This window comes from Cheilinus undulatus, linkage group 9, assembly GCF_018320785.1.
Source record: "Cheilinus undulatus linkage group 9, ASM1832078v1, whole genome shotgun sequence".
NCBI classification, from domain to species: Eukaryota; Metazoa; Chordata; class Actinopteri; order Labriformes; family Labridae; genus Cheilinus; species Cheilinus undulatus.
Window position 1 is genome coordinate 3,062,742 of NC_054873.1, and position 26,456 is coordinate 3,089,197.

At 39.1% G+C, this 26,456-nt stretch overlaps 1 protein-coding gene and 1 pseudogene across 3 annotated transcripts in view; both read left to right on the forward strand.

Moving 5' to 3' along the window:
- Positions 1-18,732, forward strand: part of LOC121515642 — a 36,418-nt pseudogene extending 17,686 nt beyond the window's left edge.
- Positions 18,733-23,820: 5,088 nt separating this feature from the next.
- The window catches only part of glg1a (golgi glycoprotein 1a), a 63,412-nt gene continuing 60,776 nt past the window's right edge, over positions 23,821-26,456 (forward strand). For all 3 annotated transcript variants that reach the window (XM_041795284.1, XM_041795282.1, XM_041795283.1), the window contains exon 1: positions 23,821-24,183. In XM_041795284.1, coding sequence (XP_041651218.1) covers positions 23,851-24,183 — 333 coding nt within the window. In that variant the 5' untranslated portion in view covers positions 23,821-23,850. The remainder of the gene's footprint in view (positions 24,184-26,456) is intronic.

Here is a 26,456-nt window from a genome sequence, read left to right on the forward strand (position 1 = left end):
TCGGTAACACAAGAAAGAAACACTGGCCTGTCACGTCATGCCCTCCGCCAAACATCAGTCTTAAAGCTGGACGTGACGATCAGCTCGTCTCCCATAATCTCCCTCCACAAACACATTATATGATGACATAAAAAACTGATAAAATATGGAATATAAATGATTGGAGTACATTCACTCTATAATAATTTATTCCCCTTAAAAAAAAAAAATCACGGTAGCATTTTAATTCAGTGCAACAAATGGGGAAAATCCTCATCTTCAGATTGAACAAAGAGGTAAAATGCGAGATGATGCAGGACTATATATTTTTTAAATAGCTTAATTCTACATTGTTAAATTCGATATTAACTTAAAATGACATTATAAGTTATACATATATATACTACACACATATGTATAGACTTTACGCACTTCATATTCAGTATTTAGCTCAGTCTGTGTCAAATTCTGTGAAATTGATACTAAATTGTTGTGAATAAACTGAGAAATCCTGCACTTGACCATTTTTATAACTATTTTGTATTCTCTAGTTAGACATATTTTGTGATGTAACGTTATACAATTTTCTTGCAATATATCGATTATCGCAGTATCGCTGTATCGTGATAATATTGGTATCGTAGACCATGTATCGCATATCGTATCGTATCGTGAGGTACCCTGTGATTCCCACCCCTAGTGTAGATCAGTGATGAAAAGTGACAGTGTTTATTATTAATATCCATGGATGCTGTGCCCTTTTATGAGCTTCCTGTATAAAGTACAGTTTGCAGACAGAGCTCGCCGTCGAGACACAACGAGGAAATGATATTCAGCTCCAAGTTTTATCTGTTTATTAGCACTGAATATTACTTCACATTCCCAGATCCTGTTTGATGGTAGTTGATCTTTATTTCTCACCTCCCTCACTGAGGGAGGAAAAGAGAGCACACCTGTGCTGTTGATAGAGAAGAAGAAGAGAGAAACTTCTGCCCCAATGTTGCTCATTTTACTTCAGTTTAAAAACTTTAAATCATTATACTTTCAAGCCCTTCTCACTACTTCATTGGGCCATTTCTGCAACATTTTTTTGCCATTCCTAACCCATTTTGACAAGTTTTGCCACTTTTAAACCAAATTTTGCCACTTTTCACTCATTTTGCCTCTCTTTAACCTCTTTTAGCCACTCTCCTGCCAATTATTTCCCCTGTGTACTGCTCTTTCAACCTTTCTCACTACTTTACCAGGCTATTTTGCCACTTTTAACACATTTTTGATACTTTTTGCCCCATTATGCGTCTTTTACCCAATTTTTGCCATTATTTAACCCCTATTTACCTCTTTCCCTTCATGCTTCATCACCTTTTGCCTCCCTCTAATCCATTTCTGCCACTTCTTAATCCCTTTTGTATTACTTTTTGTCCACCATTTTTGCTGCTTTTAACCCATTTTATCCTATTTTACCATTTTAACCTCTTTTCACAACTTTTCCTGCCAATTTGTGTGCCTTTTTGCCACTCTCTAACCCTTTTTCATCACTTTATCTGGCCATTTTTGCAACATTTTCACCAGTCTTAACCAATTTTTAAAAAATATATCTATAAAATATTTAATAATAATGGATGACGAGTGATTTTTTTGTAAGAACAGATCAAATGTTCTAAAACTGTTTAAATACTAATAGTTTTTGATGGATTTAACAGCTGCAGAGATTTAAAACCAAAAGATACTCTTAAAACCACAACATCTTCTTTTCTGAATTTAATGATCAGTGCCCTAGTCTTTAGTGATAACTGAAGAAAGACAACAGCACATGTTCTTTTATGCTTAATATTTATGCTGTTTGAATTCTGGGTCAAAGGTCAACGCTGAGGCTGTTGAGCATGCTCAGAATGCTCATGGCCAGTTTAGTTTCAACTGAGGTGTTTACATGTAAGAGTAAATCATCACTTTTTGATAGCAGTGTCCTAAATCTATATTAATGTAGAAGAGTTTAGTTTTATCTCACAGAAAACCTAAATTAAACAGCGAGTGATGTGGTGAACCCGGGGATATGGTATGATCCTGTTTCTGTTGGGTATTTCTTGGAGATGTAGAGGAATTATGGGTAATCTCCTCTCTGTTATCTCACCTCAGCCTCCATGCAGCCCCTTTGTTTGTTGACAGCACACTCACAGCAGCTGTGGTAGTTTTACAAAAACAATCGTGCTCCTCTTCCCCAAACCTCCCAGACACTTCTTTGGATTCCTCTCAGTGCAAAACGACAGACGAGGAAAAACAGACATGCCTTTTATTATTTACTGAGTCTGTTTCAGGGTATTTAAAGGGCTGCTCAGTTATCTGAATATCCAGTTTCTTCCTTTTAAATGTATTATTTTCTCACATGTGTCTGTCAGTTAAAGACATAATTTTGAGCTGCAGCTCAGAGGGTGTATAGAGTGGTATGGGGAATTAAAACAAAGATGACTTGTTTACACCAGATTTTTAAAAACAGGAAGACATATTTGAGACCAGGACGTCCTAATCGAGCATCAAGACATCTGTTTGGCTTTGAAAGCCTCCAGAAACCACGGAGCTTCTAGAAGCTCCTCTCTAAACTAACATCAACCAGCCGTGTTTATATTGTTGTTTTGAGACATTCCTTCCTCCAACCACTGAGGATTTTTTTGGTGTATTATCGGCTCTGACTGCTTAAGATCATATTTAGCTAACAAATAAAAACCAGGGCACTGGTGCGATGAGTTTCTGATCATTCATTCCCCTCACAGGTGAAGAGATTAAGACTTAGTTTGGTTTTAAAAGCACTGATTGGTTCTTTTATTCAGGCTCAGACACAAAGAGACTGAGCAGAATTAAAAACATGCAGCGTAAAGAAACAAAGTGTGAAAGACAGTTATCACTCATCTCTACAGGACGTGTTAGCATCTTTTAGCTGCTAGCTGTGGTTTCACACATGAACTGTTTGAGTTTCAGTGTTAAGATATGTGTTAATATATTCACCTTGTTTTCACCAGACAGCTGATTTTAACAGACATGCTCTGATAAACCACGTTAAAGAGAAGAGGTCCAAAGATGAAGATCATATAGAGGAGAGACCGATGATTTAGAAACCCTGAGGCTATTGTCTGCTCCTTAGAAGTTGTTGACGGATGTTTTTAGTTGTTTATTTCCGACAAAACTGTTTCTGTTCATATCTGGGCAGCTTAATCTCTAAATCAACAAGCTCTTCATGTTATTGCTCAAAGACATAACTCTGCTCCTGCTCTTCCTCCAGATTAAAGAATGTGCAGCGGAGGAGCTCGGGAAGGGCTACCTGGTGTCCTGCCTGGTGGATCACCGTGGCAACATCAGCGACTACCAGTGCAACCAGTACATCACCAAGATGACCACCATCATCTTCAGCGACTACCGGCTGGTCCGTGGCTTCATGGAGAAGTGCAGGGAGGACATCAACACTCTACGCTGCGGCAGCATCAGCATTGGAGAGAAGGTGAGGCAGGGATGCAGAGTATGACCTGAACTCTGCTCTAATTGGTGTTTGGTTTTTTGTAAGGGTTACGTGTAGACCAGGTTTCTGTGGATCCCTGGAAAGTCTGAGAAATTGTTAAACAGGACCATTGACATTTAGGACCATAAAAAGTCCTTAAAAGTCTTACTTTTAGCAGCGAGAGGCCTTAAATTGTTGAAGGCACATTGCCTAAGATGAGTCTCTATCAGTCGCTTCCTATACAAAGAGAGATATTACCAAATTGATAAAAGAAAAGAATAAGACATGTTTTACCACACAGACAGGCTTATTAAAGGCTCTTCAAGAAAAATAGCAGAACAGCAGTTTCAGAAAATTTCTCTGTCTGTATGTTTGTACTTGCTCCCTCTTGTCTGCAGCTCTGCTTCTCTCTGCCAGCCAGTGTGCCTTGATGTCCAATTTATTGATATTTAGCACCATGGCTGAGGGTTTTTCCTGCATATAAAACTAAGAGAAGGCCGTCTCCAGCAAATTTCCTGCCGTCCCTAGCTCTCAAATCTCTGATGTCATGAAAACTGTTAAGGGCCCAGCGGTGGGCCAGCAGAGGTTTGTGTGACTACTCAGTTTTTTCTCAAATGTAATTATAACATGTTACACACCAGCAGAAAGCTAAGATTCTCAGGATTCTGATGATGTAAACCATTCCAGCATAAAACCACAACAGTAGACACAATTAATGCATTTGTCAGACTACAAATGAACAAGTGATAATAAAACTGACACAGCACACCATTAGAAGCTCTCCTGATCAGAATATTCCATCAAAAACAGAAAAATTCAGTCAGATCTGAGTCCAGAAACAGGATTACATACAGAAATATCCATGGACTGGTTCTGAATAATTTTAGATAATTTCAAACTTCCTGTTGTTCTCAATAGTCCACTGTCTTTGCTGTAATAACTAGTTGGAATCAAGTGCTGCGATCATTTTATTTACAGTAGTACCTGCAGACGAGAACACACCCTCAGAGCACACAGAGGGTGCCAGTTTGCACAAATGTTTGCGAGCCAGCTTGGAGAGCAGCCGACTTCTAGTGCACCCTACCTCTCCACCAGAGCAGCCATTTGCTGTCGCCAGAGAGAGGAGTCTCCTTCATGTACGTTTGCATCTCTTGAACCGCACCCCAGTGTTTTTGTTTTACCAGTCACAGAGTAGAATACAGATTGTTGTGATGCTCTATCTCTCTTACTTACACTTACTGCTTCATCTGTCTTTATTTACTGAGGTCAAGAGGGCAAACAATGGTGCTTAGAGCACCCTTTGCTGGATTGAATGGTAAACTACTTCAGCCGTCATGGGGCTTTTCTAACTCGTGTATTTTGACTGTAACGGCTCATTACTCACAGCTTTCAATGAATGTTTGAGTTTCAAAAATGAGAGCCCTAATGCTTAGTAGAAAAATATCTGCCAACCTTGATCCGTTTTGGAGTCTCCAGTGGGGCTGAACAATTTTGGCAAATAATCTGATTGCAAATTTTTTTCTCCAATATTACGATTGGGATTTGAAATGCGATTATTCCTCAACTCTCTTTTATTCCTAAACAAGGACTGAACAATTCTTTAAAAGTGTCTGATTCTGATGATTTTGACTCGTATTGCAAATTGGATATGAATTGTTGCATTGAAGGGTTTTTGTCGTTCTCATATTTAATAAGAAAAAAGTACAGAAATGAAAGTAGGATTTTTTTTATTGTTCTCAACTTTGAACCTGGACTACCTGAGGCTTCATACTTTAGTCCAGGTGAGTTTTCCAGCTAATCCCTCTCAGCTACAGTCGTCTACAGACCTCTGTGTCAGTATAGTAACTCAGACAGGATAAAATGTTTTATTTTGTTGTATTACTCAATCCCAGTAGCAGCTCCAATTGACTCATTTCACCCCGAACTCTGAGTGGTTAATAACAAGCATTGCACTAGGTCAGTGATTATCAACTGGTGGCCTAGGGCCCAGATCAGGACCCTCGTAGCTTCCCATCCAACCCCCAAAAGATGAATCATTTCAGAAAATGTCAGGGCTGAACGATGTGCAAAAAATAATAGAATTGAGATTTTCCCCCCAATATTGCAATTCCAATTTAATATGCAATTATTAGGTTCCTCATCTAATGTATTTTTCAACAAATTCAAGCAATAAAACCTTCTACATTATAACCTACATTATAACCTACAACCTACATACTCAGGAACACTCTCATCATATGTTTAACCATTTTATTGCAAAATGGATCTCCAGTTATACTGGGTATAACTCTGCTGTAAAGCTGCTTCCTGGGTAGGTCAGCAGCATGCTTCGACTTTCCATGGGGTGCATTGCATTGAAAACAACACAATTATTTCAGAAGCAATTAATCCATAGTAGCATGAATCTGATTATCAGGGTGCAACAAGCTTTAAGCTATAAAAGAGGAGGCTGGGGTGGAGGAGGTGAAGCTTCACCAGCAGCAGCAGTGTGGTGCATCAGCATTGATGCAAGCAGAGATTAGTGAGAGGTACGCCATATTTAAATATACTGCTGCGTTGAGAGAAAGAGCTGTGATTGGCTGTGGGAGCTGGGAGGCAATGATTGAGATCAGCTGTTTATCAGCTGATCATGGCTGGGTGTATAACTACTGAGCTAATGCTTAGCTTCATCCGTATTAGATAGAATGAAACAGGCCAGAATAAAACCTTTGAATGTTTGCATAATGTGCATAAAATCTCTGCTGCTGTAAGAAATGAATACATTGAGCTGGTATTTTAACACACTTTTAAAAAATTGTGTAATTTCTGCAATTTGTAAAATGCAGCAGGCGATATTTCGATTTAATCTAATTTGCAATTAACTGCCCATCCCCAGAAAATGTGCAGAGGATAACAGATTTTGTTAACCTTGCAAAGCAGATGGATACGCCCATTTTCTTGTTTCTCACTGGTGAATCCATCTTGCAAAGCTCCCATCTGAACTGTTTAGGCCCGGTTAGAAAGTGACAGGACCAGTCAGCGACGAGGTACTTTCAGGTGCGGCAGAGTTTTGACGTAAACAAGCAGCAACAAGAGGCCGGCGCAATTATGGTGGAAAAGCTTCGCATGGATGCTGCTAAATTGTAAGTTTTATCAGAACTTGACTACATTTCTTTGTTAAAAGAAGAACAAAGAACAGCAGTGAGTTTTTTCCTTTTCAAAAAAAGGCAAAAGTTGAGTACTTACATGTCTATAGTTGCCATGATTCGCGTTGTTCCCCGTAGCTGCGCATGTGCAGCTCGATAGCGGCTACTTAGCGTGTTTTGTTGCTCTTATTGGCCCGTAGAGAGGTGACAGAACGTTCATCCAATCACACTCTGAGTTTTTTTCAAAGCCTCTGCCTTTTCTATATTTAAATTTGGTATGGATCACCATTATAGTCATACGCCTATCAGACATATTTGCCTCTCTTGACAACAGTGCATCTGTTATTTTTCACAGCCACAAGTTGAAGTACTTTTTGAGCCATTCAGGGCCCATAATATGTGAAAAATTCTGTAAGGATTCGGAGTTGTCATTGGGATAGAGCTCTTTTATTCCCTCATCTTTTTTTAAGATAAATTGTAATCCTTCCTGATATTTCCCGCTGTAACTTCATGACTCTGCCGTCTCTCTGCAGGACATCCACCTCCAGGGCAAGGTAATCGCCTGTCTGGAGAAAGGTTTGGTTCGGGAGGCCGAGGGTCAGCCAGGGGCTCACCAATTCAAAGAGGACTGTAAGAAATCCATCATGAGAGTAGCAGAGCTCTCCTCAGACAACTTCCACCTGGACCGCTACCTGTACTTCGCCTGCAGAGAAGACCGAAAACGCTTCTGTGAAAGTGTAAGGATTTAGATCAGGGTTAAACAAAACCGTGGAAGGGTTTCATTTAGGGAACTGTGGATAGGAACAGTCAGGAATCTAACTAAAACAATGGCAATTTTTAGAGTTTCAACAAGACTTTTTGGTTAATGTTTGAACTCTTAATCCATTCGATACAGACCAGAATTGATTTATTTAACCACCATATTAAAAGAGAAGTTTTGTTCCTTATTAGTGTTCTCCTCTGATGTAACTGTCTCTTAAAGGTCAAACCAGAAAATTTGTGATCAGGCAAATCAGTGCCTTCAACATCCAAAGCTAAATCTGACTATACTCTGAATCTGACTGTCATGGCTCTTACTTATTACATTATTGAAGGAGAAAGATACTTTTTTATTATGTTAAAAAAAGGGTTTTTAATGCTTCTGTGTTTTATTTTCAGACTCTGGCCGGAGAAGGGCGAGTTTACAAATGTCTCTTCAACCACAAGTTTGAGGAAGCCATGTCTGAGAGGGTGAGTCCTTTCACTCCATATGTGGATGTTTTTCTTCTTATTTCTCATAAATCCTGCAATCTTTGGCACCAACAGGTATTTAGTTATTTCCTGTGGTTATGAGATTAAGATATTGATTTGTGGGGTAAAGGTGATGGAGTCATTTCGCCATGCACAAAGAGAAACAGAAGTCCTGCAGCCTTTATTTCTGTGATTGTTGTTGTAATACTGATGTTGTCCACTAGAGGCTGAAGTTGACCGTGCTTTAATCAGGACTCATGTTTTCTTCTCTGTTAGTTTTAACTCAAGGTTTCTTTTTGTTTCTCTATGACATTAAGGTCAATCAGCATTTTTGTCCTTGTTTAAGCTAGATGTAGAAGTTTTGTTGAAATTAAATTCACTTGAGAGAAAAGACATTATTATTTGTTCTTTAGTCTTCAACTGCAGAGAAACAGTTTGGATCAGACTGAGTTTTTTTGAAAAAAACATTTATTTTTCACTTCCCCTTAAGGCGTCTTTCTGATGGTTAGCTCTTTGCTGAAAGAGTTCTGAAAAGTCTTGAATATTACCTGAGAATTCCTAAAGAGTAGGCCTAAAGAAAAGATTTCTGATATTTTTTGCTTACAACCAAACCCTTTTCAAAATGATTGTTTTCCCCCTTGCTGTTTTTGTTTTTATCAACATTAACACAAGTTAACTAAATCTCCTGTTTGGGTGTAAATTATATTCTGTCAAATGTTTTTTGGGAGTCTTATGTGTAGTTTTAGGGGAGCTGCCTGTGGACAAACCTTGTTAAAGACATGCAGTGATCAAATCAGTCCACAACAGACCAGGATGCAGAGCGCGCATTAGAGCTGCTTGATAATCACAAAAATCAGAATCATGAATTATCCTGAGATAATGAAAATAAACTGATTTAACATCTGCTTCTGTGCGTGGATTTCAAATATTTAGACCTCAGTGAATCATTCAGATTCTTGAAGGCAGTCGGAGCTTTTTATCATAATTTTTATAATTTCTTTAACTTTTTAATTTTTCTTTAGAAGGAAGAGAGACAAGATGTATGTTCATCTAGATTAAAGTAAATGCAAGTCAGTAAAGCATGATCTCATTTAACAGGCTGTTATCAAACCTCACAGCAATGGGTTAAAACCTTTTCAACAAATTCACTAAAATATCAGATTTTTCTTTTTCAATTTCACAGGACACCATCCTCCTAAAATTCCCTCTGAAATTCCTCAACATTTGCAAATATATTTTCTAATTACTAAAATAAAAACTTGAAATTAAAATACCTATAAATATTTCACATATTCCCATAAAAATCCAAACTCCCTTTAATTTATTTCTTAATTCAAAGGATAGCCTGAATTTCCATGAAGATACATTCAGATTTTCCAAAGCGAGGTCCCCGAAACATTCAAACAGATTTCTCAAATTTCCATGAAAGTTCTCATTTTTCTTTAGATATTCTCCAATGAAACTCTTCAAAATATACAAATGCATCCCAAAAGTTCCCTTGAAAATACTTGAAAAATATCAGCAAATTCCCCAAAATATCAAAAAAATTCCTTCACATTTCCATTAAAATTCCTGACAATTCTTAATTCAAATGATAGCCCCCACTGCAAATTTACAAAAAAATAAATACAATTAAGTTTCCCAAATTTCCATGAAAATACATTTAACACAAACATTCAAACAAATACTTAAAATTCCCGTGAAAGTTCTAATTTTCTGAAAATTTCCTAGCAAATCACTCTAAAATTTTAAGCAAATTACTTCAACTTCAATGGACATTTTGGACAATTCTTTAAAAAAATTCTAACAGCAGGAATTGTTATTATGTTGCAGAAAAGCCTAAATGTGTCCTGATCTGGGCATGCAGGGTCTTAGGAGGTTGATTTATTCTACAGATCTCAGGAAAATAATCTTATTTAAGTTTAAAAAGCGTGCGCTTAAGAAAAATACAAGTGCAAAAATACTGCATGTTCTGCAAGAGTCAGAGAGGATTCATCCTAAATTTTAACTTCAATTTCTCTCTTATTTCTTTAACTGTGTTGTTCTGCCACCCTGGAGTTGACCAGCCCTCCACGTCTCACGTCACTCTTTTTGACTTCCTGTTCTCTTCATCCTCAGTGTCGTGAGGCGTTGACCACCAGACAAAAACTGATCGCTCAGGACTACAAGGTCAGCTACTCGCTGGCCAAAGCCTGCAAGTCGGACCTGAGGAAGTACCGCTGCAGCACCGACTCCAACATGCCCCGAGCCCGAGAAACTCGTCTGTCGTACCTGCTGCTGTGTTTAGAGTCGGCCGTCCACAGAGGTGAGCACATCCACAATCCTCAGAACGCTCCACACACTAAAGCGTGTCCTCCACTGAGATACGAGGGAGCCGTCAAGTGGATTATCTGTGACTCAGCTCTCCCATCAGTAATTTATTGATGACTTAGAACAATGAACTCTCCACCTGCCAATCAAATGGCTTTAGAGTCTCAGTTTAGCGTCTTCTAACAGAAGACTGGACTGCAGCTTCTAGTGGAGATAATTCGGGGAAAGAGGCAATTAAGTTGCTACAATGGGTTGCTTTTAATGCTTCTAGAAGCTTAATTGCAGCAGTAAATCAGCGTGGTTCACAGTGTAGTTTTCAATAAATGGAATTTGTTATCGATAAATACACCATAAAGATGCAAAGATTTTACAGTTCAAAGATAGAAGAGTTTGTAAATGTGACGTCTCATGTGGGTCACATCGCTTTAAGTTCTTCTTCAATGTGTGTTTCAGGTCACGTGGTGAGCAGCGAGTGTCAGGGCGAGATGATGGACTACAGGCGGATGCTGCAGCAAGATTGAAGGTCCCTGCTCCAGTCTGCACCGCAAAGGACGCACGCTGCGCTGCCTGATGAGGGTCGGCTGAGGAGACATGGGAGCCATCGACCCCAGCTGTCAGAAGGCAGTGAGTCTGCGGGAGGGCAGGCTCAGGGCGTGCAGCGCTCCTTATTTTATTCCCTGTAACTGAGAAAGAAAACCAACCAAATGTATGTTTAAGCAGCAACTTAAAAATGCTGTCCGTTTTAATATTACTCTTTTAAGAAACACGAAACGAGGCTGGAAACAGATATTCTGACATTATGTTTATGAAATGTAGTCTCTGTAACACTCCTACCCAGCTTTTTCACTTTAGAGTCGAGCTTAAAACATGAAACATGTTGACAGCCAAGGGAAAACTTGAGAGCATCTCATCTGTCCTGGCTTTTCAACTCTGGTGATTCCCCCGAGACAGCCAATGATTTTCAGAGACATCCACAGCGTGACCCGTCCTGACAGTACTCTAGGTTGGCTTACTCCTGATGAGAATTAAAAACATGATCAATATAGGTTTACACCTAGAGTACATGTTTAAATATAAAACTGAGCATATTTGGTGTAATGATCAAATAGGAGACATCCTGAGGGACAGTGAAAAGTTAAGGCCAAAAACAACCTAAAGAAAATACAGGCTGCTGTCTTCAGCTCTCACCAAGTACCGCCTCATATGTATGGTATGTACAGCTGCAGCCTTATACTATCAGTCTTTTCTGCCCACGGTGCAGAAACACTTACTGCCTGACACTAGTCCCTCTTTAAAATCAACAAGTGACCATTATCTCCAAAATATTTACATTGGGATTTATGAAGCCAGGTGCAGGAGAAGATGGATGCTCACCTGCACCAGGCACAGCGAGGCACCCACTCTCGCTAGTATGCAAACAACATGTACATTCCCAGGGGAACTGCTAAACTGCTAAGGTGTGTGCTGGGTGAGCCAAGGAAGAATCAACTATCAGCATTATGTCTTAACATTTATGGTATCATGTTTGAACACAAGTTATGTCTCAATCATTTACTTTTATTGTGACTTACAACAAATGGTACTGTGTATTGAATGTATCCATGAATATATACTGTATAACCCTCTGATTGCATTTATGCGGGAGAAACAACAAGCCAGACATACAAACAACCATCTGATGAATCTGCAATGAGTAAAAGATCAAGGAACATGTATTAGGTATACAATTAAATGTATTTTTTTTTTAATTAAGGTTTCCTTGGCTGGTTTATAATGGTGGTCAGGGAGGAGCAAAAAAGCCACCATTATGAACAGCCCCAAATATGGGAATTTTAAAGAAAACAGGGGCAGGAGCTCTACCCCTCTGAGAGGAGGGTCTAGGCAACCCAAAGCATATAAAAGGCAATGCAGAAAGGCATTTCTTCAGTTGGTTGGCGCCACCACTCAGACTTTATTGCCTGTACTCACCTGAGTATTAAATAAACTCTATTTGCATCAGAAATCTTTGTCTGCTAAGCAGTTCTTTGCCTGATTTTTTGACTTTGACATTTTTGGACAACTCTTCAACTGAATCCAGTCTGACCAACCCAAATACCCACTACAGTTGGCGTGGCTTCAGCCAGGAGGATGGAGAGATGCCTGTCTTGGGGACCCTGAGCTCAACAACAGAACGTTTGGCCAAAAACTTAAAGGTAAGCAGAGCAGGTACTAAGTTCCTCACTCCTTCCAAAAGAACCTTTTTTGAGCTAAATGCTAAAAGTGTCAGACAAATTGGGTGATCAATCAAAGATAACAATAACAGCATCCTCAGCTAAAGATTCTGATGCAAAGCTTGTGAATGTACATTCAAACAATGAGCATGATTATAATACAGATGATGTACTACTGCATGTCTGTATTGTATGTTGGCTTGTTGTCTGTCTAATGTTTGCAGGTGGGATGACTTGGTTAGCTTTGCAGAAGAAAGCAGAGTAAAACATTGAGTATAAAAGACAGTGAGTTGTGTTTAAAGCACTTATAGGAATAAGTTGATTGGAGTTTTCCTATAGGAATACAAAACTAAGTTGTATATAAGTTGAGATAAAAGAGAATAAGAAGCACACGGTAGGTACTGCTCTGTACTGGGGGCCCAGTAGGTACTGGGAGCCCCAGGGTATTGGAGATCTGTATGGACAGATTGTAGCTTAAAGAAGAGCATCTCCCAGGAGAGGAGGTTGCTGTGTGCATTTTGAGTTCAAAGTGAAAAAGGCTTTGTATTGTACCTAAGTTATTGTAAATAAGGATTAATTGTATGTGGTTGTTTCAATATTGTATGTGAACCAGTATAAATACAACATTTATTAGGGTTAATGTAGAGAGATTGTTGTCTGTATACCAATGTGTAAAATCTAAACTGTGTTTGATATTAATGTTGTAGAAAAAATTAAAAGTAGCACATAGGGTACAGTTTTTGATATTGTGTGAGGTTAAAAGAGAATAAAATAACAGAATAGTTAATTAAAACTTAAGTAAAGAAGGGGACAGCTAGAAGTAGATAAAATATCAGTTAATTAAAGGGGTGAATGGGCAGCAGTGAAGAAGAGGATTACTCCCCAGAACATTATCCAACTGAGGGTGATATTGAAGGAAAAAGACAAGATTGACATAATTTTACACAAAACTCAAAAAACGGGCTGGACAAAATTGTTGGCATCCTCAACCTAATATTTGGTTGCACACCCTTGGGAAATAATAACGGAAACCAATCGCTTCCTATAACCATCAACAAGCTTCTTGCACCTCTCAACTGGAATTTTGGACCACTCTTCTTTTGCAAACTGCTCCAGGTCTCTCAGATTTGAAGGGTGCTTCTTGCAACAGCAGTTTTGAAATCTCTCCATTGGTGTTCAATGGGATTTAGATCTGGACTCATTGCTGGCCACTTCAGAACTCTCCAGCGCTTTGTCTCCAACCATTTCTTAGTGCTTTTTGAAGTATGTTTGGGGTCATTGTCCTGCTGGAACACCAATGACCTCTGATGCAGACCCAACTTTCTGACATTAGGCCCTACATTGCGGCCCAAAATTTTTTGATAGTCTCCAGATTTCATGATTCCTTGCAGACAGTCAAGGCACCCAGTGCCAGAGGCAGCAAAACAACCCCAAAACATCCTTGAACCTCCACCATGTTTGACTGTAGGTACTGTGTTCTTTTCTTTGTAGGCCTCATTCGTTTTCTGTAAACAGTGGAATGACGTGGTTTTCCAAAAAGCTCTACCTTAGTCTCATCTGTCCACAAAATGTTCTCCCAGAAGGATTGAGGCTTACTCAGGTACATTTTTGCAAACTCCAGTCTGGCTTTTTTATGCCTCTTTGTCAGCAGTGAGGTTCCCCTTGGCCTCCTGCCATAGTGCTTCATCTCATTCAGATTACGATGTATGGTTTGATATGACACTTTTGCACCCTGAGTCTGCAGGACAGTCTGAATTTGTGTGGAAGATGACTGAGGATGTTTATCCACCATTCCAACTATCCTGTGTTGCCTTCTTTTGTCAGTTTCTTTCTTCTGTCCACGTCCAGGGAGATTAGCCACAGTTCCATGGGTTATAAACTTCTTGATTATATTACACACAGTGGACAAAGGAATTTCTAGATCTCTGGAGATGGTCTTGTAACCTTAAGATTGTTCATATTTTTCCACAATTTTGCTTCTCAAGTCCTCAGACAATTCTTGGCTCCTCTTTCTCTTCTCCATGCTTGGTGTGACACACACAGGCACACAACACAAAGGTTGAGTCAACTTTTAGACATTCTAACTGGCTTCAGGTGTGATTTCTAGATTGCCAGCACCTGTTACTTGGCACAGGTGAGCTTAAATGAGCATCACATGCTGGAAATAAAATGATTTACCCACAGTTTTAAAAGCGCGAACTAGAGGAACAGGAGGCTTGCTTGAGACGTTATGAGGAGGAGGTAGCCAAACTAAAGGAGGAGCAGGAGAGGAGCCGGAGGCAGCTCCAATGTACAAGCACACCAGCAGATACTGGTCTCCCAGAATACCAGGGAGCCGCAGAAGATGCAGCTAGAAGGCAGCAACGAGAAGAGTACTTCCAGGAGTGTGACAGTCATAGCAGAGCATAACTCAAGAATCCAACAAATGCAGGAGACATTGGACAACCTGGAGAGGTGCGTGAAAGAGACAGTGACACCCAGGGGAGTGAGGGGGTCTAACCCCTCTGAAAATACAACTGGATGGCACCTGGTAATACGCAAGGACATCCAGTGCACGGCTGGGATTGTGCTGATCCTCCTTCCCCACTGATGGTCCTCTTTGGCAGCTAACTTGCTACATCTTTGCCCTCAACTTTTGTCCCAAACATCCCTAAAACTTATGCACAGTAGTGTTCATAAGGCTTCATTATTCTGTGGAGCAGGGACGGAGGGTGAGTGTCTCTGAATTTACCAACCCTGACTCTTTTACTCTCCATCCCCGGAATATTTTTAATCTGATGTCTGAACTCCTAAATCTTGATCCATTTAAACCCCCTCTGTCTGGATTAGCTTTGTTTGTAGCTCACAACATCTAGACTGTAAAACACCAGGGATATGAATACGTAGATCATTTCACAAAAAAACAAAAACTACCAGGGTCTAAATGATGATCCCCTTTAGAACCCACCTTTTTGTTGAGCCAGAGCTCAACCCTAATCACATCAATCAGAGCTGTTAATGAAGGGCTAAACATGAGAATCTAAAGTGGAGTATCAGCTAAAGGTGTTTATATTCCTGCCCTGCAGCTCTCCAGAGACTGTAAAGTGGAGGTGCAGAGGATTCTCCACCAGAGGGCGCTGGATGTGAAGTTGGATCCTGAGCTTCAGAGACGCTGCATGACTGACTTGGGAAAATGGTGCAGCGAGAAGACTGAGGCAGGCCAGGAGCTGGAGTGTCTGCAGGATCACCTGGAGGATCTGGTGTCAGACTGCTGAGACGTGGTGGGGAACCTGACCGAGCTGGAGTCGGAGGTAACACCACATCTGCTGTTAATGCTACCCAGAATGCAACACTTCAGATTTGGTCTGAGATGACCAGAGTCATGAATTTTAGAATTTATTTTTTTTTTACTACATAAGGCAACATGCAGAGAATGTCTGAGTGTCAAGACAACTCATTAAAGGATTTTTTTTAAGGTTTATTTTGGGTATTTCTGTGCCTTTATTTGATAGAGGAGGATAGTGGATAGAGTCGGAAACAGGGATGAGAGTAGGGGAGAGACATGCGGTAGAGGGCCTCAGGCCGGATTCGAACCCAGGCTGTCCACACACGTGGGCGCGCACGCCTTAACCACTCGGCCACCTGCACCCCTCGTTAAAGGATTGTTAAGGAATATGGCTCATGTAATGTTGAGAAATATTCAAAAATTATTCTGTTAAACATTTCAATAAATATCCTTATTTATTTTTTTCCTGCTTCTTAGGGGTTTCATTTGTAAGTTTTCTAAGATTCAATAGCCAATGCTTGTGCTAGTTCTAATGTGGATCCTAATAAAGAATGATAAAAAGAAATTAAACTGACTTTTTTGTAATAAAATTGTCTGTCTGTTCTGTTTTCAGGATGTTCAGATTGAAGCGCTGCTGATGAGAGCCTATGAGCCAGTCATCCAGTCCCACTGCCACATAAGTCTGCACTGAGAGATTAAAATCCAGTTTGACCAGAAATAATGGAAGAATTTTAAATATTTCTCGGCTTATTTTTGGTTATACAGACTCATCAAATCCAGCTCTCAAAACAATGAATATTTCAGGAACAAAAGCTGGCCTACACTTACTGCTAGGAAATCAATGCTTTATATATACATATATGTACATACACAATCTTCACTTTTTCCATTTATGTTTCAGCCTGATGCTGCAGATGCTTAAATTCATTTTTCTCTCATTAATCTACACTCAGTACCCTATCAATACAATAATACAATACAATACAAGAACTTTATTTATCCCCGAAGGGAAATTCAATATTTTATATATATATATATATATATATATATCAGGACCTTGTGAAAACAGAATTTTAGAAATTTGTGCAAATATATTGAAAGTAGTATTATACTAAGTATTCAGACTGCCTTTGGCAGCAACTACAGCCTCAAGTCATTTTGAATATGATGCTGCAAGCTTTGCACACCTGGATTTAGGGATTTTCTGCCATCCTTCTTGGTCAATCCTCTCAAACTCTGAAGATGAACCTTCGGCACAGTCATATGCTACAGACATTAAGGATATATATTATAACAATAATAATTTAGTAATAATAATAGTTATACTAATAATAATAACTTCATTTGTATAGCGACTTTCAAAACAAAGAGTTACAAAGTGCTTTGAAAATAAGCAGACCTCATGATGTCTATGTACCTTACTCCCTTCAGCTTCCCCTCAACCCTGACCAGTCACCACTGGTTGATTCTGCTGCTGAGAAGCACCCCACAGCATGATGCTGCCACCAACATATTTCACTAATTGGATGGTGCTGAGCAGTGTCTCATTTCCTTCAGACAAAATGTTTAGAATTAAGGCCAGACAGTTCAATCTTGGTTCCATCAGATCAGAGAGTCTTGTTTGTCACAGTCTGGTGGTATATTTGTGTACTTTAGTTTCTCCAGCGTTTAAATGCATGCTGGGAAATTCATAGTAAAATTGGCAAATAGTTATCTTACCTACATTGCGTTTTTTGAATTTTTATTAAAAAATTCTCAATTGATATGGGCTCCAAAACTGCACTCCATTCTTTTTGTTTTTGTCCTTAACTTAACTGTAAAAGCCTAAAAAATATCTGTATGAGAAAGCTGAAATTCAGTGAAAGGCAAGGCCTTCAGAGGCTTGCTGCTTTAACTTTTTATTCCTATCCTGAGGCAACGTGTACCAGAGAGATCTTGAATCCATGCTGTTAAGGGTCTTAGTTGTGCAGTTCAAGTGTAGGATCTTTGATTTGGAAGTTTGAAAAATTAGGTTTTTTGATATCACTCCTCTATGCCTTTGGGTTAGGGTGATTTGCAGTTCTTTGCTGTGATGTCACGCCACCTGCAAACAACTTACACGAAAAAAAATTTTTTTATACTGAGAATAACCAGGTATAATTAATACATTTTGCACCCAGAAACACTGGTGACTCAACAGCAGCAGCAGCTTTCACAACAAACCTCAGACGATGGTGTCCCTCCACTTTTCTCTTTACTTACATTAACCCTTCGTTTCCCCTTTCCCCCTCTCTTTTTTTGTCTCCTAGGAGGTCGCTGATAATCAGATCGACACCGGTGATCTGATGGAGTGTTTGGTTCAAAACAAACATCAGAAAGAGATGAACGAGAAATGTGTAGTGGGAGTGACGCACTTCCAGTTGGTGAGAAGAAAAACACAAATACTCTTGTAAGCAGGACATCAACAGGCTGTGCCAAAACATGGCCTTTGGAAACGCACAGGTCAGCATTTTCACAAAAATACGATGAAAAGGGCAGATTTCAGCTTCACAAGCTGCTTTCAGTGCAAAAGCTGTTTACATTTTTAGATATGGATTTGCTTTTGCGACAGTGGTTTCACTTTGGTTTGAATAATATTTTCTGCTTCACAGACGTTTATTTTGTTCTTATCTCTGTGTTTGTAGGTGATCGAGTGTCTGAAGGAGAACAAACAGCATCTGACTCAGCGCTGCCACCAGAGGATCTTCAAGCTGCAGGAGGTGGAGATGGTCGATCCTGAACTGGACTACCAGCTGATGAGAGTCTGCAAGCACATGATCCGGGCAGGCTGATAGAACCAGCATCACATGACCACCTTTTTATCAATATCTGATCAGAGGTCTGCTGCACAGCTACGCTAAAGTTTATCTGAAGTTCCTGAACCAAACCCCGCCTGTAGACTAGGTGGTTTGTTAGTTTGTGTCATTGTTTGGTTGTCATGGAGACGTGAATTTCCTCTTAACCAGAGCATTGAAGTTCCAATCTTGGATACGGAGAGTTTTTGTGCTTGCCTGTTTATGCTTGAAATTGTCTGCAATGGACTCCATAATTAAAGACAGCAGAACAAGGCAGGAGTGAGAGGCTTTTCAAACCTACAAAAGACATGTTGATATTTCTCAGACAGACATCATGCTTGTTTTATATGAAGCAGGGGTTAGATGATGACGTCTTTAATGTCAAAGTAAAACAGATTTCTACAAAGTAATGTCAATTAGATTAAAATATTTAATGTGAAATAATGATGTTCACCCCTTTAAAGTGACTGACCTAATTCAACAGAGGTCCGGGGAGTTGCTGCTAGTAGTCTCACTTTTATTGCAATGGCGATCACCTGAGTGCAGTGAATGTGTCTGTGATTGCAGTATAATGACACCTGTGTTTGGAAGGTTCAGCCACTGACTGACCAGAATTCCTGGCTACCATTACACCATGGAGACAAAAGAACATTCATAGAAAAGGTTATTAGATACCATGAGTCAGGGGATGGATACAAAAACACTTCCAAGGTTCTGAACATCCTCCAGAGTTCAGTTAAATCCATCATGAAGAAATTAAAGAAATATGTCACATGTAAATCTGCCTGATCAGACCGTCCTCACAAACTGAGTGAGTGTGCAAGAAGGAGACTAGTGAGAGAGGACACCAAGACACCTATGACTACTCTGAAGGAGCTCCAAGCTTCATCAGCTGAGATGGAGAGACTCTGCAGACCACAACTGTTGGCCGGATTCTTCACCAGTCAGAGCTTTATGGGAGAGTGGCAAAGAGGAAGACACTGTTGAAGAAAACTCAGATTCAATCTGGACTAGAGTTCACCAAAAGGACTGTGGGAGACTCCATGGTCAAGAGGGAGAAAGTTCTTTGGTCTGATGAGACCAAAATGGAGCTTTTTGACCATCAGACAAGAGGGCAAACACTGACATCACCACAAACACACCATCCCCACTGTGGAGCACGGTGGTGGCAGCATCATGCTGTGGGGATGCTTCTCAGCAGCCAGCCCTGGAAGGCTTGTAAAGGTAGAAGGTAAAATTAATGTAGCAAAATTTAGGAAAATCTTATTCAGTCTGCAAGACACCTACGGCTTAGAGAAGATTTATTTTCCAGTAAGACAATGAGCCGAAGCGTACAGAGAAAGCTACACAGAAATGGTTTAAAGACGACAAGGAGAATGTTCTGGAGGTGCCGAGTCAAAGCCCAGGCCTCAATACAATAGAGAATTTGTGGTTGGACTTGAAAAGGGCTGTTCATACCTGATCTCCATGCAGCAGGTGTGCATCAACCCTGGAATTTAAAACAATGCCATTAGAACACCATAAACTCTACAAACACAAGTTTTCATCTGAAATACAGGTCTGAGGATTTACTCACTCTTTAAGGAAACTGAAATACCCTCATTTTTGGCTGTTAATACTGTTTTTTGATCATCCATGTTTATAATGTAGAGAAATGTCATTGTTTATCTGGTTGTTTTTATGTCTTTTAAAAAAAACACAAGTTCATAAGCATGTTTAAGAGATTTTTGTTTTTCATTTTCATAAATTGTTGCTGATTTTCAGTAATTTTTACAAAATATAAGCCTTCTTAACACTTTCTAGGGATACATTTGAAAAGACTGAGTCTTTGTAGTGTGCCAGTCCAATATTTCTGAGTGTTTTTCCAAGCCACTGTTCAGCTTTGTTTCTTGTTTTATTTTGAAAGAGCTTAAATCATGTCTATTTGTTCCCTGCTCTAAATCTTGCCTTTCTCCTTGTGTTTTTGTTCCTCCCTTTTCTTTTCCTTCCTAACCCTTTTTGTCCCTCTCCTCCTCGTCTTCAGGTGTGGGACGCAGGCAGCGGCTCCCTACTGCAGAAGCTCCCAGCCGACCTTCCTGTGTTGGACATCAGCCCGTTCACGGTGAACGGCGAGCACTTCCTGGCATCGCTCACGGAGAAGATGCTGAAAATCTACAAGTGGGAGTGAAAGAGGATGACTTAATCCGTGTCTGATCCTCCAACCAGAAACTGAAAACAAAACCCCGCCCACAGACGGCGAGTCTGTGTGGAGCCGTGGGAAAATAATTGCTGCTCGACTTTTATCGACTCAGACGCAAAAAACGACGAAGAGGAGTGATGCTTGAAGAATGTCAGCGACCACGTTTAGTTTCTTTTTCTTTTTTAAACCAAACAAACTAGCATCCAGCGACCTTCAGCCTTCACACAACGCCAAACAAAGCCGGTCTGGTCTGGGATTATCGGAGAAATCAGATCCATATAGCAAAGTTCAGCTTCACAACGATCCCATTTAAAATTAACTGAGAGTGATAACTCAAGTCTGAAAACATTAGAGAAAGGCTTCATAAACAGACCTGTTGTTAAAGAGATTTTATTAAAAACCAACCACAGTTCGTCTTTGTTAACGACCAGACTCCACTGTTAAAGCAGTGATTTATGCCACACAGACAAAAGGAGTCTTATTCTACCTCGATCTAACTCATGAAGCATTTATCACTCTGATATTTTATCAGAGCAGAAAGCATTTAAAACCTTCAAATCAGACAAAACAACAAACTCATCAGCTAAATAATGTGATCTGTGAGGTTTAATCACTGCCTCTGTCAGTCGAGTTTGGTAGCTTTAACTTAGATTTATTGGTGACTGTTTTGGGAAAATTCAGCCATGTTTTAGCCTCATTTAGAACATTTTTCATTGTCATGGTCCCTCACCACAGTTCATTTATATCATTTTTTCTCTTTTGACTCATTTAAACTTTATGCGCACCAACGTTAAGTGCCAAAAGACCCTGTACTGACTGTAAATGTCCTCGTTCTCTTTCTAAAGGAAGTTGTATATATGTATATTTGCTACAAAGTGTTTGTGTACGACTTCAAAGTTAATAAAAATCATGAGTTATTTTTACCTACAGCTTTCTGAGTGGACTCTTCACTGTTTTAAACTTTTTTCAATACTTTGGTTTATTTTTTAGGCTTCATGGCTCTAGAATCATATTTTCCATGAATGGCTGAGGTGTGTAAGAAATTTTAAATTGGACACTACAAAAACACTAATCATGCATCAAAATCTATTTTATTGCTAATCATTGACAAATCCTAGACTACAATGAAAAACATTGCAGTCCCTGTTATATTTTAAATCAAAAACAATTCGTTTTTTTTGTGTGTGATTTAAGTAACAGTGACCCCATGTGTTCAAACTGGCACTGAAAGGGTTAAAATTTTGAAAATAACAGAATATTGGGTCATTTTAAACAAGATTGAAGTAGACTGAAAAATTAAAGCCAAAAAGGTGTAAAAAAATGAATGTAGTGTTTATTTTCCTTTACTGGAGCGAGACGGGACAGTGGTTAGAGCCAGAAACAGGAATGACATGAGGTGAAAGAGCCACAGCCTCACCATGAGACCATCTGTGCCCGATGTATAATATTCCAAAGCAGTCTGTGTTCATGAATGACTTATTAAGGTACAAACTTTTAAACTTGACTCAGATCAAAAAGAAATACCGCATCAACATCAGTTTTGTTGCAGATCTTTGATATTTCCAGGACTAAACATGAAAAAATCCCCAAACAGCTTTTTTTTTTTTTTTTTTTTTTTTTTTAAATAACTCTTGGGCCAATAATTGTTTGTTATTTTCTTATTCATAAAGTCAGGACTTTATTTTAGTCAAACTGGCATTTAAAGGCTTAAATCCCCAAAATACTAATAAAGTTCTTTGTCAGGACTGAAGTCGACAAAATTGTGGAAACCTATTTTTAAATAAATTTTAATTATTGTCCATTATTTAACAGTGGACATATTTGTCCTGAATAAGGAGGTAAAATTTGAATGAAACCAGAGAAAGAACTAAAAATCCTTTCTAGTTAAGCAGATTTACACATCTAAAAATATAAATGTTCCAATAATGGTAATAATTAAAAATATTAATATGAAAAAAAATAAAACTAATGATTTAATTGACCCTTTGTGCTGTTAAAATACAGATTTTTTTTCCCCATCAATTCTTCGATTAAAATCAAATGTTTGAGTATAAAAAGGCAGAATTCCAGGTTTAAACTAAGAATTCTGAGGATGAATTTAGAGTTCTGAAACTAAATTCAGTGAATGCAGTCAGGTTTTTTAGATCAAAGTCAGAATGCTGATTTTAATCTCAGAATTCTTTTTTTAAGTCAAGGTCTTTTTATTGTTTTTCGACAATTATACAAAACAAACATATAAACAACAATGGTGTCTCATTGATTAATCTGAGAATTCATGTTCTCATGTTTCTGAGATCGTCAGAGTTCTGAGATAAAAGCCAGAATTTTGAAATAATTCTGAGTTAAATTCATATTTTTGCAAAGTCTAAATTTTGAGATCAAAGTCTGAATTCTGAAATCAAAGTCTGATTTTTTAATCAAAGTCAGAATTCTGAGATCAGTCAGAACTCTGAAATTGATTCAGAATAGGCTACTGAAATCAAAGTCAGGATTCTGATTTTTAATTCAGAATTCTAAGATTAAATTAAAAACTTTGAGATATAGATCAGACTTATGAGATCAGAACTCAGAAATCAAAGTCAGAATTCTGAGATTTAAGTCAGAACTCTAAAATCAAAGTCAGAATTTGGATTTTTCAAGAAGGATTCTCAGCGGAAGTCAAAACTCAGAGATTTAAGTCAGAATTCTGAGAGTCCGAATTCTGAAATTAAGTCAGTTTTATGTTTTTGTTTCTTACCCCCAAAATTCGGACTTTATTCTTATATAAAATTATTTTTAATTTTTTTCTAAGAATTAGGGAAAAATGCTCCCGAATTCCACAGTGCCCTAAACCTCTTCAAAACCTTCAAAACCTGCCTTTTCCATTTAACTTATCTTTTTTAAATCAAATTTCAACAGAGGAGGTCCGTCTAAGGCCAGATCTCAGCTTTGGCTCCAGGCTGTCAACACTTGGATTGTTCCTGTTTTGGAGAAGTTTTACGGGGATTTCTTCGGATTTCCTTGAAAGCAGGAGTAGCCCCGTTTTTACACGCATTTGTACCATGGAGCTTAGTATTGAGGACTTTCTGCCATTAGGGTCCACTGGTAATACATGTTTCCATGGTGATCGTGTGGTTAGATGACTCAGAGCATGAAGCTACACGCGCTCATTAATTATTCATGAGAGAAAAAAAATCGCCTGCAACTTTACTCCGAGTGCCCATATTTTCGACAGCCCCTGAATGCAGCATCAGGCTGACTGGCTCCGTGAAGATGGCGGACTGTATACGTGTTCCTCTGCTCCTGCTTTTCATCTGCATCTTGTCGTTTTTGCATCCAATTCAAGGAGATATCAACGCTGTCGCTAAACTCGCCGCTAAAGCTGAAAACCCACAGATCCCAGCCGGAGGTCCAGGCCCGGCTGTGGTCAACCAGGGAGCCGCTGAGAGGAGCCCGGGCGGCGGGGCCTCGCTGCCTCGGAGGCGCTCTACCGGCTGGAAGTTGGCTGAGGAGGCGGTGTGCAGGGAGGACCTGACCCGGCTTTGCCCTAGACATTCCTGGAACAACAACCTGGCTGTGCTGGAGTGTCTACAGGACAGAAAGGAGGTAAATAAGCAGGAGATGGTTCTGTTTTCTGGGAAAGAAGCTGGGTGTGCCTGATTAACGGAACTGCTAACGTTAGCTGTTAGCCACTGTTAGCCGTCGTAGTGGGAGAACGTCACACCAAACTCTGTTTGGAAAATAGCAGGTTTTACATTTGGGTTAATATCAAACATGACACAGTTACTTCAACAGCTTATAATACATAAACTGAATCATAACGACCCACGCTTCAGTTCGGGGTAATGTATTTTACCGAATATTCCAGACTTTCTTAACGACAGGCGAGTTTTTAAATCGTGTCGCCTCACATTTCTTGTCATAAACGTCAGAACCAACGTACCAAAAAAAATGGAGCAGCGTTACCTTCATTATAGGATAAAGACTGAAAACACTGAAAAAAACCTGTAGTTAGTGAAGCCGAATTCACCACAGGACATTTCTGTGTCAAACTGAACACAAATATGTTCCTAACTGATGGTCTTGTGTTTAACAATTAGCCATGATAACCAAAAAAATGAGGTTTTATTTATAAGGATTGGCACTGACAGGACGTCTTCATGTAAACTAGCTAGCAGCTGAATTTCCAACAAATTCACCAACACTGTCATTACTACAGTGACCCTGAAGTTTCACTATACAAATATTTCATATTAAGTTAAATATATTTCACCAGATATCAAAGACATTGAACTTCATACAAAAATATTCAATGAAAGACGGCAAACATTTCACTTCGTAAAAATGTTTCATCTTCTGCTGATAATTTCAATAGAGGCTAAACATTTATGCACATGGTAAACTGTTTTCCAGAAGGTGAAATAGTTTTGCTGTTTTTCATAAAATAGTATTGCATTTAGGTAAATATCTTCTGGCTCATGCGATATATGTAAGGATCATGAAATATTTCTACTATTGACCATTGTGGCCACACTTAAAATGGAGCAGAATTATCTTGATTATCAGGAAAATAACTGCAAAACATTTAAAAAACATTACTTGTGCAGCTGGTTTTTTTTTTTTAAATTTCCATGTTGCTAAAACGTTTCTCAGTTGGTTGCCATGTCTTGAACCGTTAGCTCCAACAACAAAAAAATGTGTGATTCATTTGCATTTACAGCCACCATAGTATACTCCCATGGCACCAGTATCATGCAAAACATGCTGGTATTCACAACTGACATTTTGTCTATAAAAATTTGCCTATGTCAGCTGTAATTATAGGCTGTACGAACAGATAAGTTAGTGGAGTTTTAGGCTGGACCAACAGATCTACATCAGCTAAAGTCTCTTCTTTGTATGTGATCATTCCTTACATGTTAAAGTCTGTTTGAAGGACTGAAAGGATTGACTTTAAAATGTATGTTTTAAGGACTGAAATTCTAAGTGTGAGCTACTTTTAAGTATCAGTATCGGTATTGGCTAAAATTATTTTGTAAATATTGGCATATCATATATAAGCCAACATCCAGTGTTGTGCATCCCTAGTGTAGAGGATGCCTTGAATGTGGACTTACTAGGGGTTAGATCAGAGATGCACCATACTATCAGTATAGGCAGACAGGAAAATTTCTGGCGGTATCAACAGATATGCTGGCCTTATGGCCTGCACGGCCAAGGGGTTGATGCTGTTGCCCCACAGCAGGTGGCAAACCCAGGTTCCTGGTTCGAATCCTTTTTGTGGACTTCATGGAGTTTGCATGCTCCCTGTGCATATATGGCTCCACTCTGGGTACGCTGGCTTCTCAGTGTTAATTTTGTCAACAAACTATTTGTCAACAGCCTTTTTTTCCATGACAAAAACTAGACTGAGACTAACAAAAATAGATCTTTGATGACCAAAACTCACAAAAAGTAAGTTCAGTTTGTGTCAAGATGACTAAAACTAGACTAAAATGTAATGGAGTTTTCGTCGGACATTCTAAATCTGTGATATTTTTCCACTGTGGGTAAATCTGTCAAAAAACAATACATCTGTATCTATTCTGCCTCTCAGCTGTAGAAAGCAGGGACCCCAGGTTTAGCAGATTGCAGAGAACACACTACCATGACTTGGTTCCAGATTAAGGCAAGAAAATATATGCTTGGACTAAAAGTAAATACTAAAATGTGAGGACTTTTTATGGACTAAAACTAGACTAAAATGTCATGAGTTTTCATTGACTAAAACTAAAAATGGGTAGAAAGGACTAAAATGGGACTAAACTAAAAGACATTTTGTCTAAAGAATAAGACGACGACTGAAATTAAAAGTAGTGCACTCTGCCAAACCTGGGGCC